Source organism: Zeugodacus cucurbitae, chromosome 2, assembly GCF_028554725.1.
Source record: "Zeugodacus cucurbitae isolate PBARC_wt_2022May chromosome 2, idZeuCucr1.2, whole genome shotgun sequence".
NCBI classification, from domain to species: Eukaryota; Metazoa; Arthropoda; class Insecta; order Diptera; family Tephritidae; genus Zeugodacus; species Zeugodacus cucurbitae.
This window is the reverse complement of record NC_071667.1, coordinates 75,787,270-75,802,893: the sequence shown is the minus strand read 5'-3', so window position 1 is coordinate 75,802,893 and position 15,624 is coordinate 75,787,270. Positions and strand designations below refer to the sequence as shown.

The window sequence follows — 15,624 nt, the reverse complement described above, 5'->3', positions numbered from 1 at the left end:
CTTGAGCTTGCATTAATAAGTAGTAAGGCAAAGATTATACGACGCTACACAAAGCGGGGTTTTACTATAAATAAGTTGTATTAACGCTGAGAATTGGTAAATTACTTAATAATAATATACGTAATAGAAATGTGAATAGATAATGTGTGTGTGATTGTGAAGAAAAATGCAAGCCACGTCATATCAGTGAATTTAAGTTGAAGTTAGTTTTCCAGGGGAAAGGGATTTGATGTGCGCTGTAAATAGATGAGAAATAAAAATGGCTATCATCGTCTTGCCAGACTTGCAAAGTCACATTCTTCGTAAGCTGCAATAATAATTTTTAATGGTGTATTTTGTCAAAGAACTTTTGATAATTTTACAAGTTCAATTATTGAATGCTGTTGTGTAGTTTTTAGTAATTCAGCTTAATTTTTCATGTGCAAATTTTTTTTTGGATAACTAAAATGCAACTCTGTATGTTAACAGCGCGGTTTTCACTTTATTCTCACTTTCATTTTGCTTTGAGTGTGTGGTTTGTATTTTTCTATTGCTTTTTCCGCTGTATAATGTAGTTTCTTTCGTTATTGTATGTAAGAGTGAGCGGGATAGATTGATTGTACACCCGGTTTGCAAATTTGTTTCGTTTCGTTTTTCTACGAGACCGACCTCTCATTCCTGTTCCTGTCATCGTTATTCATTCTCGTTGATTTCGTTCCGTATTAAAAAGTTTTCCTGTAGATTGTGAAGCCGTTGACTGTCTTTTTTAGGATAAAGTTTTGCATGGAGGCGGGGGAATTGATTGAAATGTAAGTAAATTTATTAAAATTGATTTTGGTAGCTTTTAGGAGTTGTGTTAATAGTTCAATTTCTCAAGATAACAAAGGTAACATTAGAAATCCTGCTTTTCCTTGTGCAGCTGTGCCTCTGCTAGTTTTGCGGCTTGGCGTGTTCGCTATTGTTCATTGCACGTATGCCTGTGAGCATATTCGCACACCCGTCAATTTAGTCTTAACATCAATACTAACACCATTCAGCCATAGTAGTATATTTTGAAATATCATTAATTTGTTAGTAACATAATTTAAGAATATACCACAGCGTATATAAAAAACACATGTAATTTATGCTGTTGTGCTTAAAATACAGGAGAGGGATGGCAGTGACATCGAAGATTCAGTGTAAACTTCACTTTAATGTACAATCTATTTAAGGCTAAAATTTTAGAATGCAATCTAGGAAGTACTTCAAAGATATTCAAAATATGGTGAATAGGTTGATTTTGGGGGTGCGTGGGGTGAAAATAAGCGGTCTTCCAAAGAGTACTCAATCCCATAAACCAGCATAATTATATATTAAGTTTTAAATGTAATTGTAGAGTAGAATTCTTATCCACAGTTAAATTATTTATGGAGTGAGTCAATTATGTTTAGTTAGTTTACGTTTTTTATCTAATATAATAGTATATAAATAATTTTTATTTATGCATCTAACTTCTTTCTCTTTTTTTTTCAAAACATATAGATAACGAAAGTTCGTCTTTATCTAGTTTTCTATTTACCACGATTATTTTCAAAGCCAGCTCTTCGTACTAAGCATTTCAACGTCTATGCCATAAGTAATAACTAATGGAAAATACTTCAACAACATATATTAGCATTCATCGTAAGCCAGACGTATAAAAGTTTTTAAACGAATTCCATATCTCTGTCCAAATTAGAAATTTGAGTTATGAAAAAATTCTCAACACTCCATTAGAGTAGATAGCTATGATTTTTATAAAAAAATATAAATAATATACATAGTTTTTGGATACTTCTTGAAATAATTCTTTGTATTAAAAGAGTGGTTAAAAGAAAATACTTCTTTCAAAACTGGCGCGTCAAATTATTTATTCATAATTATTTATATAATTGTATACTCAGACATGAATGATACTTAAATACAACAAGAATTGTATTATTTCGCACATAAAAGGCCATGATAAAATTACTTTTCTAATATTTCGGCAATCGATTTTCAACGAAGTTGGTTGAAGTGTATTAAAATTGCAAAATAATTTGATAAACAGTGCTGGCAATTTTTGTCTCTGTGATCGCAACAACTGACATTATCAGTGTGGCAAAAGAAAGTAAACCAATTTGGAGTTAAAATAAGTAAACAAATGTATATGATGGACGAGTCTCAACCAAAAACGTTGTACGTTGGCAACTTAGACGGTTCAGTTTCCGAAGATTTACTAATCGCATTATTCAGTCAAATGGGTCCCGTCAAAAACTGCAAAATCATAAGAGAACCCGGCAATGATCCATATGCATTCATTGAATACTCAACTTATCAGGCGGCAACTACTGCTCTAACTGCAATGAATAAGCGATTATTTCTTGATAAAGAAATAAAGGTACGTATTACTGAACATGTAAAATTGTCAATAATTTGGGAAAACTAATTATTTTATTATATTTTAGGTGAATTGGGCTACTAGTCCTGGGAACCAGCCAAAAACAGATATTAGTTCACATCATCATATATTTGTTGGTGATCTCAGTCCAGAAATCGAAACAGAAACATTACGTGAAGCTTTTGCGCCATTTGGCGAAATATCAAATTGCCGAATCGTAAGAGATCCCCAAACTATGAAATCGAAAGGATATGCTTTTGTTTCATTCGTAAAGAAAGCAGAGGCGGAAAATGCGATACAAGCAATGAATGGACAATGGATCGGCTCTCGATCGATCCGAACAAATTGGTCGACACGAAAATTGCCGCCACCTCGTGAATCTACCAAATCTGGTAGTGGAATGGGCATGAAGGGAAATGTACGACATACCTTTGAGGAGGTATACAATCAATCGAGTCCAACCAATACCACCGTTTATTGTGGAGGTTTTCCTCCGAATGTAATAAGTGATGAAGTCATGCACAAGCATTTCATACAGTTCGGACCTATACAAGATGTGCGCGTTTTTAAAGATAAAGGTTATGCTTTTATTAAGTTTGTTACAAAAGAATCAGCTGCACGCGCAATCGAGCACACTCACAATTCGGAAGTGCACGGCAATCAAGTGAAATGCTTTTGGGGCAAAGAAAACGGTGGTGAACACTCAATGAATAATGTGGCGGCAGCGTCCGCGGGCGTAGCAGCTGCCGCAGCAGCTGCGGCCGCTGCCGCCGGCACTATCATATCGCCTGGAGTACCGACCACACCACAACAAGCAGCAGCGGCCGCTGTCGTAGCAAACGCTGCTGCGGCTGGAGCAGGAATACCTGCGCAAATGATGACACAACAGCAGTTGGCTGCCGCTGCGCAGTACCCATATGCAGCAGCCTACCAACAAATGGGTTATTGGTACCCACCTACAGTAAGATTTTACAAATATATATATAAAGAACGATTAAGAGAAAGTTTGAATAATTGCTTAGTTGTTTACACCGTTACAGGGCTATCCGGCCGCTCAAATGCAAACACAATATATGCAACAAGGATATTATCCATACGCCTATGCTAGTGCTCAACAGGCTGGAGGTATGTGAACATAAATAATTTTTGTAAATTTCGCCTTAATACAGTTCATTCTTTATTTTTGTCAAATTTTAGCAGCGGGTTACCGCATGGTACAACCGAATGTGGCTTGGGGCGTACCAGGCACTGTTGTGCCGAGCGTAACAGCAGCTGCTGCCACAGCTGCGGCCGCAGCTAATGGCTCACTGGGTCCACAAATGATGTATAGCGCTGCCATGCCTCAGTATCAGGGCCAATGAACCTGATATGCCCGTCATAGTTGTTGCAGCAAGTGGGTGATACGGAAGATTAATATATTAAAAGGCATCAAAAACAAAACACCAAACGAATAAAAACAAAAACAAACGAAAATTACAAATACTTCATAATGAGAGCTCAAGTTGTGAATTAGAGTACCTATCTACTTATCTTCCCACTTGGTGCTGTAATTATGGTCAGCATTATCATCATACAACCTATACATATATAATGCTCTCCTACCAGCAACAACTGTAAAATTCGCAAAGCAACTAACGTGACGCTAAACTCAACACTGGATCATAGCCATTTTTGTCTTTAATATTGGATTGACTGCGAAAAATTAAATACAACTAAAATGAATAGGATTAAATAGGAATGTAAAGATGACACACGGGGGAAAACTTCTGCAGCAGAAATGTTAAGTATTGGAAGCAAGACATTGTTCTTGCTAACGTGCAAAATAAATAAGTTTCTTATAACGAAAACAAAAACCATCAACATACAACGTAAACTTCAAAGCTTGTAATATTCGCTACAATCTCGAAAACATAAAAGAAAAAACAAAACAAAGATGATAAAGAGAAGTTAGAAATTAGGTCGTTGTTAAATAGATTATATTTAAAATAAAGAGAACTTAATTATATAATGCGATCGAAGATAACTACGAAGAGTTACAGGATATTTCAACTACAAAAACACACACACACACTTTGCTATTAACTTAAAACATTTGTAAGCAATTTACTTAATATAGCGAGAGGATTTTTTTACTTTTCAATAGATTAACACAGCTTCAGAGGACAAAATAAAAAACACATTACTTCGAAACAATTTTGAAACGCAATGTGACAAGAGCTCCATCAATCAGGACATCAACAACAAAATATTGTAAGAAACTACTGCAAGTGGAACTTGACGGGCGGGTAGTGTAAATGATCTAATCCATTCTACATTTAAAGTAACAAGTTAGGATATTTAATTTAATGGAAGAAAGTAAAAAAAAAAAAACAGAAAACGAAAAAACAAACGGTGTGACATGCTTTACAGTAAGTACGATAGCTAAACACACCATTTTTGCGAGTTTGTAACCCGCAAGAAATACAACAAACCGTAGTTATTAAGTAAGAGGTGAACACGTTGAATGGATGCAACAGAAAACAACAAAAAATGAAATAAAGTTATTATTTCAATAAAAAAAGTGAATGCGATATACATATGTACATGCAAAATATTGAAAACAAAAATAAAATAAAAAAAAATCATGCAACACAGACTATTTAATTTATTGAGCATGTGAATATTTCATTTTGTGGCCAAATTCAAGGGTGGGCTCAGCAGTTACAGTGCAGAAAACACCGATTGGGGGTGAATATAAGGCATTGATAGAATTCCTACTATTCTTGGCTTTAACAAATCTTTTTAGAATTTATCGTATAACAATATTGTAAGTTGCACAGCATTTTATTTGAGCATTATACACTTCTAGTTTTCAAATAATATTTTAGCTATAGATCATTTTCTTTGCACTAGTTACTTCCAGTGAAAGTTGTAGGTTGGCGGTTAGGTTAGAATCAGTTAATAATTGGTAAACGCTAATTTCTAAAATTGGTTTCATATACAAATATTCAGACAAGATGAAATTTTATTAGTAAGGTTGAAGACTTGAAAGACAACTGCAGTTGTGAGCCTGACCACAACTTCAATAATAAAATTGGGTATATAATCAGAACTATAAATACTGAAATAATTTTCTTTAAATTCTTGTTTCTCACAATTACTAAGTACTTGCGAGTGCCAAGCGTTTAAAAAGCATCGACTGATTATTACACAATCAACAATTTAAAGATAGTCAATGCCATTTTCATGTTAAGTTAAACAAAGTTAATTTGTAGCTTGCCAAATTTTATTATGTTTAAGATTGAGTATCTTCCTAACTTATTTTACAGTTACTTATAACTAATATGTAGCTTATCGCAGTAGCTTTTCATTTGAGATACCATTTTTTAAATACTTCTATGGAAGTTATTTTCTTTAAATAATTATTTAAATTCAAATATATTTCAAAGTATAAACAAGTGTACAAAAACATTAGTTTCGAATACATACAATGCATACAAATAATATAAAAAACGTTACATTATAGACTAAATAATATCGACAGATAATAGTAAAACATACATATACAAAGCGATTAATTCCTTGTTAGTTGTTGGGGAATGGGACGAATTATGTTCAATATTTTATTTGCGTTATGCGTTCGCGCCATTAACATTGGCAAAATTCATTGATTAAATGTTTATATTTGTGCAAGAAAAACGAAAAGATTATTGATAATTACTTTCGCGAACATTTGCGCTTATTGAAACCTCTTCATGTTCGTAATTCGTTTTTATTTCTGAACAGACACGTTATTAAACAAAAAAAAAATAAAGGAAAATTTATAGATATCATATAGTTATGTATAAAAAAGAAGCATTACAAGTTTTTAATTTCACAAAAGTAAAATTTTAAACTGTGAAAGCTTTTCATTATTTCACATTAATTAAATTATTTTTTTTATTAAAAAAGGTGTTTCTATCAAAGCAACAGACATACATCTAAGGAAGGCCCATCAATTACTACTGTTGTGGCATTAGCAATAGCATCGTTATAAGGCGTTAAACCTAGCTGCGAACAAAGCAGCGTCAATTTAATTTATGTTTAGGTGAAATTGTTTCAAGCATTTGTAGTATGCAAAGTGAGAACGCTAAATATTATGACACAAACTACACAACTTACTATTACTTTTGGAATACTTAAATAGTTATATCACCATACTCTTGTGACCATTTTTCGTATGAGTTTAAACTCTGCGAAGCTACCGAACGACGTATGCGTTTCAGCGAATTGTGAAAATCATTCTCGGTGATCGGACGCATTGCACTAATATCTAAACATTTTACTTGCTCCATATTAAGTTCACGTATTGGTTCGAGTGCAGCATCCTTAGCCAAAGCCGTTAGATCTGAGCCCGAATAGCCATCGGTAAGCTTAGCCAAGCGGCGTAAAGCTTCCGTACCGAGTGGACTACCTTGCTTCTCAAGTAGACGACTTAACAATAGCTCACGTGTATCAATATCGGGCAGAGACACATACACGCGCTTGGTAAAGCGTCGCAAAGCAGCTTCATCTAATTCTTGCGGTCGATTCGTTGCAGCCAATACAACAATGCGATCACCTTCCGGATTACCCGGCAGTCCATCGAATTCGACCAAAAATTCCGTTTTAAGCCGACGTGAAGCTTCATGCTCGTTGCTACTACGTTCCGATAGCAACGAATCAACTTCATCGATAAATATTATAGATGGTTGCATTTCACGCGCCACAGCGAATAACGCGCGCACCAGTTTTTCACCATCACCAACATATTTACTCGTCAGAGAGGCCGCCGATATATTTAAAAAGGTCGCACTACATTCTGTGGCGACAGCACGAGCCAATAACGTTTTACCATTACCTGGTGGTCCGAACAACAGCAAACCCTTTGCAGGTGCACGCAAACCTGCAAATGAAATGGAAATCATAAAATTCAATTGCATATAAATATTTAAGAGTTGTTAATTTTGAAGTCCATGTTTACCTGTGAAAAGTTCGGGACGCACCGAAGGCAAAATCACCATTTCCTGCAAAGCCTGTTTAGCTACTTCCTGCCCAGCTATGTCAGTCCATTCTACTTTTGCGCCACCTTCTACGATCTCATCCAAAATTATTTGCACCAATTTTTGTTCTACCCCTTTAACCGTTACAGCTGGTGTACTGCCACTACCGGTGCTTTGATTACCATAATTGGAACTCGTATTAATAGGAGTACGAGCACGTTGTGGAGGCGTATTCCTGCCCGATGTCTAAACGAAAAGGTTATAATTATACTACATAGTAAGGAATAAGTACCAGAATGTAGAAACAACCCTAATCATTTGGTTGATTCATTTGTAAATAAATATGTAAATATTATTACTTACAAATTGTCTCCGCACTGCGGGTGGTGTGGCCGCAGTTTTAACTGGTTGTCTTTGCACTGCTGTGCTACTCGCATTCTTAGAACCCAGATTGCGTGGTAACGTTTGGGATTTGTTAATTACGGCCAGATTTCCAGGACGTTTAGAGCTTACAGTCAATTTGCGACCCGAAGCTACAAGAGAATAGTACAAATTATAAATAATATAATAATTTTATGCTTGGCGACACAAAAAACTTGTTACTATAAAAAAATACTAATGGCAATATGAAGAGGTTTAAAGAAAATAGTTAAATTAAAAAAGTAGTTAATATAAAAATCGAAGTTAGCTTGGCCGTTTCTAGAACATTAATAACCAGTGACTCCAAATCCTGATGGATAAAATATTCAAACTGTACTTGATGAATACTTTCTCTTTATCCCATCCATCAATAATTAGAAAATTCAAATTTTAAATTTGAACTTAGAAATGACGACGGAGTTTAAAAATTTCGTTATTGTTTTAACTTACCTGTCGAAGAAGCAACTTTACCTCCTGTTGTGGTAGCACAATTAATGGATTTTTGACTATCCATAGTTAACTTTCTTGTAGTTTTTAATTTACTTTGATAATTACAGGAAGGTAAACGTGTATCAGTCTTCGCTAAAGACGTACGTGAGGTTGGTTAGAATCAGTTAATAATTGGTAAACGCTAATTTCTAAAATTGGTTTCATATACAAATATTCAGACAAGATGAAATTTTATTAGTAAGGTTGAAGACTTGAAAGACAACTGCAGTTGTGAGCCTGACCACAACTTCAATAATAAAATTGGGTATATAATCAGAACTATAAATACTGAAATAATTTTCTTTAAATTCTTGTTTCTCACAATTACTAAGTACTTGCGAGTGCCAAGCGTTTAAAAAGCATCGACTGATTATTACACAATCAACAATTTAAAGATAGTCAATGCCATTTTCATGTTAAGTTAAACAAAGTTAATTTGTAGCTTGCCAAATTTTATTATGTTTAAGATTGAGTATCTTCCTAACTTATTTTACAGTTACTTATAACTAATATGTAGCTTATCGCAGTAGCTTTTCATTTGAGATACCATTTTTTAAATACTTCTATGGAAGTTATTTTCTTTAAATAATTATTTAAATTCAAATATATTTCAAAGTATAAACAAGTGTACAAAAACATTAGTTTCGAATACATACAATGCATACAAATAATATAAAAAACGTTACATTATAGACTAAATAATATCGACAGATAATAGTAAAACATACATATACAAAGCGATTAATTCCTTGTTAGTTGTTGGGGAATGGGACGAATTATGTTCAATATTTTATTTGCGTTATGCGTTCGCGCCATTAACATTGGCAAAATTCATTGATTAAATGTTTATATTTGTGCAAGAAAAACGAAAAGATTATTGATAATTACTTTCGCGAACATTTGCGCTTATTGAAACCTCTTCATGTTCGTAATTCGTTTTTATTTCTGAACAGACACGTTATTAAACAAAAAAAAAATAAAGGAAAATTTATAGATATCATATAGTTATGTATAAAAAAGAAGCATTACAAGTTTTTAATTTCACAAAAGTAAAATTTTAAACTGTGAAAGCTTTTCATTATTTCACATTAATTAAATTATTTTTTTTATTAAAAAAGGTGTTTCTATCAAAGCAACAGACATACATCTAAGGAAGGCCCATCAATTACTACTGTTGTGGCATTAGCAATAGCATCGTTATAAGGCGTTAAACCTAGCTGCGAACAAAGCAGCGTCAATTTAATTTATGTTTAGGTGAAATTGTTTCAAGCATTTGTAGTATGCAAAGTGAGAACGCTAAATATTATGACACAAACTACACAACTTACTATTACTTTTGGAATACTTAAATAGTTATATCACCATACTCTTGTGACCATTTTTCGTATGAGTTTAAACTCTGCGAAGCTACCGAACGACGTATGCGTTTCAGCGAATTGTGAAAATCATTCTCGGTGATCGGACGCATTGCACTAATATCTAAACATTTTACTTGCTCCATATTAAGTTCACGTATTGGTTCGAGTGCAGCATCCTTAGCCAAAGCCGTTAGATCTGAGCCCGAATAGCCATCGGTAAGCTTAGCCAAGCGGCGTAAAGCTTCCGTACCGAGTGGACTACCTTGCTTCTCAAGTAGACGACTTAACAATAGCTCACGTGTATCAATATCGGGCAGAGACACATACACGCGCTTGGTAAAGCGTCGCAAAGCAGCTTCATCTAATTCTTGCGGTCGATTCGTTGCAGCCAATACAACAATGCGATCACCTTCCGGATTACCCGGCAGTCCATCGAATTCGACCAAAAATTCCGTTTTAAGCCGACGTGAAGCTTCATGCTCGTTGCTACTACGTTCCGATAGCAACGAATCAACTTCATCGATAAATATTATAGATGGTTGCATTTCACGCGCCACAGCGAATAACGCGCGCACCAGTTTTTCACCATCACCAACATATTTACTCGTCAGAGAGGCCGCCGATATATTTAAAAAGGTCGCACTACATTCTGTGGCGACAGCACGAGCCAATAACGTTTTACCATTACCTGGTGGTCCGAACAACAGCAAACCCTTTGCAGGTGCACGCAAACCTGCAAATGAAATGGAAATCATAAAATTCAATTGCATATAAATATTTAAGAGTTGTTAATTTTGAAGTCCATGTTTACCTGTGAAAAGTTCGGGACGCACCGAAGGCAAAATCACCATTTCCTGCAAAGCCTGTTTAGCTACTTCCTGCCCAGCTATGTCAGTCCATTCTACTTTTGCGCCACCTTCTACGATCTCATCCAAAATTATTTGCACCAATTTTTGTTCTACCCCTTTAACCGTTACAGCTGGTGTACTGCCACTACCGGTGCTTTGATTACCATAATTGGAACTCGTATTAATAGGAGTACGAGCACGTTGTGGAGGCGTATTCCTGCCCGATGTCTAAACGAAAAGGTTATAATTATACTACATAGTAAGGAATAAGTACCAGAATGTAGAAACAACCCTAATCATTTGGTTGATTCATTTGTAAATAAATATGTAAATATTATTACTTACAAATTGTCTCCGCACTGCGGGTGGTGTGGCCGCAGTTTTAACTGGTTGTCTTTGCACTGCTGTGCTACTCGCATTCTTAGAACCCAGATTGCGTGGTAACGTTTGGGATTTGTTAATTACGGCCAGATTTCCAGGACGTTTAGAGCTTACAGTCAATTTGCGACCCGAAGCTACAAGAGAATAGTACAAATTATAAATAATATAATAATTTTATGCTTGGCGACACAAAAAACTTGTTACTATAAAAAAATACTAATGGCAATATGAAGAGGTTTAAAGAAAATAGTTAAATTAAAAAAGTAGTTAATATAAAAATCGAAGTTAGCTTGGCCGTTTCTAGAACATTAATAACCAGTGACTCCAAATCCTGATGGATAAAATATTCAAACTGTACTTGATGAATACTTTCTCTTTATCCCATCCATCAATAATTAGAAAATTCAAATTTTAAATTTGAACTTAGAAATGACGACGGAGTTTAAAAATTTCGTTATTGTTTTAACTTACCTGTCGAAGAAGCAACTTTACCTCCTGTTGTGGTAGCACAATTAATGGATTTTTGACTATCCATAGTTAACTTTCTTGTAGTTTTTAATTTACTTTGATAATTACAGGAAGGTAAACGTGTATCAGTCTTCGCTAAAGACGTACGTGAGGTTGCAGATTTATTATATGTAGTGCCATTTACTACCATGGGTGGCACAACTAACACCTTATTTGTTTGCTCATCAGAATCATTAAGTTTCAGCGCATGCAATTTCATTTCTTCTTCTCGTAATTCTGTACAGGCCGCATATAAAATTTTAACACATAAAATGAATGAAACAAAAAAAAAGGATAGTGTATAAATAATAATGAAAAAAAAACATTACTACTACACTTAATTAAACAAAAGGCAAAACAAACAAAGGAATTCTAAAGCGAAAAAGATGGCAAGTGAAAAAAAAACAATTTTGCACGAATTACCTAAAAAGTGCAATCGATCTCGGGCCATCGAAAGATTTGTTTGCATTTTGTCATGAAGACGTTGGGCACGCTCCCAAACATCACCACGACCACTCCAGCAGTCAACTGCAATTCCATCTTCCAATTCCTTGATGCCTTTCCTATATAGTTCGATAGCCAGTTCTTTGTGACCTAACAAAGAGAAATACTTGCTTGTGAATTAAGTCATTCTCACCAATTGAATAATTGTAAATTCACTCGACTTCAATATAAATATGTACATGTATTATATTATATATAAATACAAACGTCATTTACCTTCGTTTTCTTCATCAATTTTTAGTGCTTTTGAAATGTACTCAAACGCCCTACGGTGATGGTGTTTTTGTTTTGCCAACAGTGGATCACCAGGTCCCGGCGAACTAGATGGGTTTCCTCTTCCAGACATATCTAATTGTTGAGCAGAACGATAACGCTGTTGGCCACTGGCTGCAGCAATATTTCCAATACCAATACCAGATCCCCCCGCCAGCGGATAAGTAGCCAAAGATGAATTGCGCGAATGATAGTGTACGAGCTGATTTTTGTCAATTTCGCTTGGTAAAGTATTTTCAATTCGCGAATTTTGAAACGATTTATTGGAGCCAACAACGATTTCTATATTACACTCGCGTTTATGAGGCCTATAGATCACTTTTGTGCTAGCCCCGTATACATATCGAAATATGCAAAACAATTGATAAATCAACGAACGCAATATATTGAAGAGGAAAATTATGGGAAATGAAACGATATAAAGATTTTGCTTATGCACAGAACTGATCGATGGGGCGCCGTCAGTAGGGGTTCTGTCATATTCTCCGTCCGTCTCTTCGTCGGTATGAGAAGAGGTATTATTGTTAGATTGTGGTTGTGAGCGCCGACTAGAAGACGATGCTGGCTTTAAATCGTCGGCTAATGCAACACTGCAGGTACTAGAAGATTTACGATGTGTACGCGCGCCACTGTTTATATTATTGCTATTGGCGCTGTTCTGGCGGATAGGAGATTTGGTGCTACTGCTACTATTACTAGCACTGCCACTTGCATTGCCTGAGGATGACGAAGAAGTCGATTGCGTTTTGTTACGCACCATCGAAATGTTTGTACTCTTTGCGCGTTTACACAGCACGCACAGTTCGTATCAATTCAATTGATGTTTGATATCGTTTTAATAATTATTTGTTTACTTATTACGCAATAAATTCACGTTTTTACATAAGTAAAATTTTACACTTTTTATATTTATAATGAGCAGTTTTATTTAGGACTGTGCCGCAGTTTTCTTTTTTCAATACATATTGAATAAAAGTGGTTTCATTTGTATCATCCCTTGTTGCAATGACAGTTTTGTTCTTTTTTGGAAGTGTTGCATTTCCATTCAAATTTTACAGTCTTCCCTCATATAGAAACTACTTTACAATTTTGTCATTAACTATAAGAAAAGCGCCATTGCCATAAAATAAAATAATATATACACATTAAAGAGCTTAATAAATAACATTGTCTTATACAAAATTGTAATTAATACAAATATATGTGTTTGTTATCAGACCAGAATGCACCCCTGTTTATCAAATCAGCTGTTGCCTAATATCCTCTCGTTGCTCAGTTTTTGCATAACAAAAGCATATTTAAAAAGTTATTAATTAAAAATGTCGAAAGCCGCGGGAAAACTTAAGGTTTTAAAGAAAACAGCTGATAAAATAACACATACGACTAAATTAAAAACAAACATACCTGCTGGTATGGCGGCCGCTGGTCCTCCGCTAGGTCCAATGCTCGGTCAGGTTAGTGATAATATATGGGACCGTCTCATTACACTGTTGACATAATTTTACTCATGTTTTTATTATACAGCGTGCTATTAATATTGCTGCATTTTGCAAAGATTTCAATACACGGACAGCAGAAATGAAAGAAGGCATTCCACTCCCATGTCGTATTTCAGTTAACAGCGATCGCAGCTATAACTTGGTTATACACTCTCCACCCGCCACATTTTTGTTGAAACAAGCTGCAGGAATTCCACGCGGTGCCATGCAACCGGGCCGAGAAATCGCTGGCATGATCACATTAAAACATTTATACGAAATTGCAGCAATTAAAATACAAGACCCACCTAATACATTGCTAACAATGCAGGTAAGGAGAACCAAATACATTTACAATATACGATTTAACTAAATGAGATTTTAATGTTTATTTTTAGCAAATGTGCGAAATGCTTGTGGGAATTGCACGCACCTGTGGAATTAAAATTGTACGAGAACTAAATCCTGAAGAATATGCTAAATTTTTGGAAGAACGGCAAGTTGTTGTCGCCGAACAAAAACGAGAATTACAAGAAAAACGTGAAGCAAAGATGTTGAGAACGGGTTAATTTTTTTGTTAAAAATACTTTATTATACTTCTTTATGAAAAATAAAACAATGCTATGCAATTCCAAGTTGTTTTCGATCCTTGGCAGCATTCTTCTTGCGACGTTTTTCCAAATGTTTGCTGAGTTTACCCGACTCTTTGAGTTTCTCGAACTGTGTGACCAATTCTTTAGCACGTCGCTCCTCTGGAAAAAGTAAGAGATAAATTTCGGTTTTTGATAAATTATTTTTGGGATTTCACTACTCACTTTTTGTTTTGTAATGCGGTTTGAGTCCTTTCTCAATCGCTTGTTGAATCTCCAATTTTTCACTTTCCAGTTCTTGTTGCTTTATGTGCCATTTTCTTTCTTCTACGTTTTTGTTAACTAGCTTTTGGATCTCTGTTTGCAGACCCTTACGCTCATCGCTGTCAGTTGTTTCGCGTAATTGTTTCCTAAGCCTTACAATATCTTTTTGCCGAACTCTCGAAAGAAATTTGTAATTTTCTTTGAAATGTTTTACATTAAAGTCTCCACAATTTTCATCAAACCGAGGATCACGTAATTTCTCCTCCGTTTTATTTTGCTTCATCTGTTCGATGGATACAAAAGGCACCTGTCGTTTAGCAGTCAATTCCCGTGGACGATTTTTATTCAATCGTTTAAATGTGTTTTGTTTGTTGCTGCGTGATTTCTCAGTTTTATCACTATTCACACCCAGAACTGCTTCATTGTACAGTTTTGCGCCCAATTCCTCTTTTAATTTCATAATTTCTTCAAAGCTCATGTTGCTAAGGTCTTCCCGAATTGAATCCTTTATCAAAATTTTAATAAAGTACATGCGTTAATAAATGATAAATGAAGATTGGCATATATATTTATTCAAATAAATACCCTTTGCTCTTCATTGTGGACTGAGTCCTCACTGTCTGAAGATGATGAAGACATTAAAAAATCTTTATCGGTATATAAGATCACGAATTGAACTCAGAAATGTATGAAATTTCACAATTTTTATTCTATACTCCTGCTAGTTGCCAAATAATTGGTTATTTACAAAATATTATTTACAAATCACATTTCGTTTTTGACAAACTAAATTGTCACAGCTGTCAAATTTAATCCAGATGTTTTCTCGATTGCTCGACATGCTCATTCTCGATATTTTAATAATCGATAAGTTTGTCTAATATTCGGCTTTGAGTTATCTACAAATATAATCTAAAATCTAAACGTTCGGCTTTTATTTTATATATATCATAACATATTTGATAATGTAAAATATTTGTATAACTAATATATAAATTACTGACATGATAAAGCATTGTTAAACAATATTCAAGAACAGGTAGTGTTAATAAAGCTGAAAGTTTGCACAAACTACTTGCTTCAGTATTTAACAACCCTGTTATTGAAAGAGTTTAAAACTAATCGATACATT

The 15,624-nt window shown here is 34.7% G+C and overlaps 5 protein-coding genes across 9 annotated transcripts; 2 read left to right on the top strand and 3 right to left on the bottom strand.

The window, feature by feature from the left end:
* Positions 1-500: 500 nt before the first annotated feature.
* On the top strand, positions 501-3,951 carry LOC105211359 (nucleolysin TIAR). 4 transcript variants are annotated; one of them, XM_029039678.2, is made up of 5 exons: positions 501-788; positions 1,504-2,380; positions 2,448-3,341; positions 3,403-3,505; positions 3,581-3,951. In XM_029039678.2, the coding sequence occupies exons 2-5, from the start codon at positions 2,144-2,146 to the stop codon at positions 3,739-3,741; spliced, it is 1,395 nt and encodes a 464-aa protein (XP_028895511.1). In that variant the 5' UTR covers positions 501-788; positions 1,504-2,143; the 3' UTR covers positions 3,742-3,951. The 4 variants fall into 4 exon arrangements, with proteins under 4 accessions (XP_028895511.1, XP_028895512.1, XP_011181045.1 ...); XM_029039679.2 differs by having other exon boundaries at positions 510-788; positions 3,421-3,505; XM_011182743.3 differs by having other exon boundaries at positions 516-788; positions 3,578-3,951.
* On the bottom strand, positions 3,870-8,413 carry LOC105211361 (spastin). Its single transcript, XM_011182749.3, has 4 exons — positions 8,251-8,413; positions 7,744-7,913; positions 7,362-7,626; positions 3,870-7,283 (listed from the first exon to the last, which is right to left on the bottom strand). Exons 1-4 carry the CDS (start codon positions 8,312-8,314, stop codon positions 6,538-6,540), a joined length of 1,245 nt encoding a protein of 414 aa, XP_011181051.1. The 5' UTR covers positions 8,315-8,413; the 3' UTR covers positions 3,870-6,537.
* Positions 8,414-8,724: 311 nt separating this feature from the next.
* Positions 8,725-13,159, bottom strand: LOC105211360 (spastin). 2 transcript variants are annotated; one of them, XM_011182746.3, is made up of 6 exons: positions 12,104-13,157; positions 11,807-11,977; positions 11,348-11,620; positions 10,841-11,010; positions 10,459-10,723; positions 8,725-10,380 (listed from the first exon to the last, which is right to left on the bottom strand). In XM_011182746.3, exons 1-6 carry the CDS (start codon positions 12,918-12,920, stop codon positions 9,635-9,637), a joined length of 2,442 nt encoding a protein of 813 aa, XP_011181048.1. In that variant the 5' UTR covers positions 12,921-13,157; the 3' UTR covers positions 8,725-9,634. The 2 variants fall into 2 exon arrangements, with proteins under 2 accessions (XP_011181048.1, XP_011181049.1); XM_011182747.3 differs by lacking the exon at positions 11,348-11,620 and having other exon boundaries at positions 12,104-13,159.
* A 233-nt stretch (positions 13,160-13,392) lies between these two features.
* On the top strand, positions 13,393-14,267 carry LOC105211363 (39S ribosomal protein L11, mitochondrial). Its single transcript, XM_011182751.3, has 3 exons — positions 13,393-13,614; positions 13,685-13,969; positions 14,037-14,267. Exons 1-3 carry the CDS (start codon positions 13,480-13,482, stop codon positions 14,205-14,207), a joined length of 591 nt encoding a protein of 196 aa, XP_011181053.1. The 5' UTR covers positions 13,393-13,479; the 3' UTR covers positions 14,208-14,267.
* LOC105211362 (ribosomal RNA processing protein 36 homolog) lies at positions 14,204-15,305 on the bottom strand. The gene is made up of 3 exons (XM_011182750.3): positions 15,078-15,305; positions 14,454-14,997; positions 14,204-14,390 (listed from the first exon to the last, which is right to left on the bottom strand). Exons 1-3 carry the CDS (start codon positions 15,129-15,131, stop codon positions 14,260-14,262), a joined length of 729 nt encoding a protein of 242 aa, XP_011181052.1. The 5' UTR covers positions 15,132-15,305; the 3' UTR covers positions 14,204-14,259.
* Between the last annotated feature and the right edge of the window lie 319 nt (positions 15,306-15,624).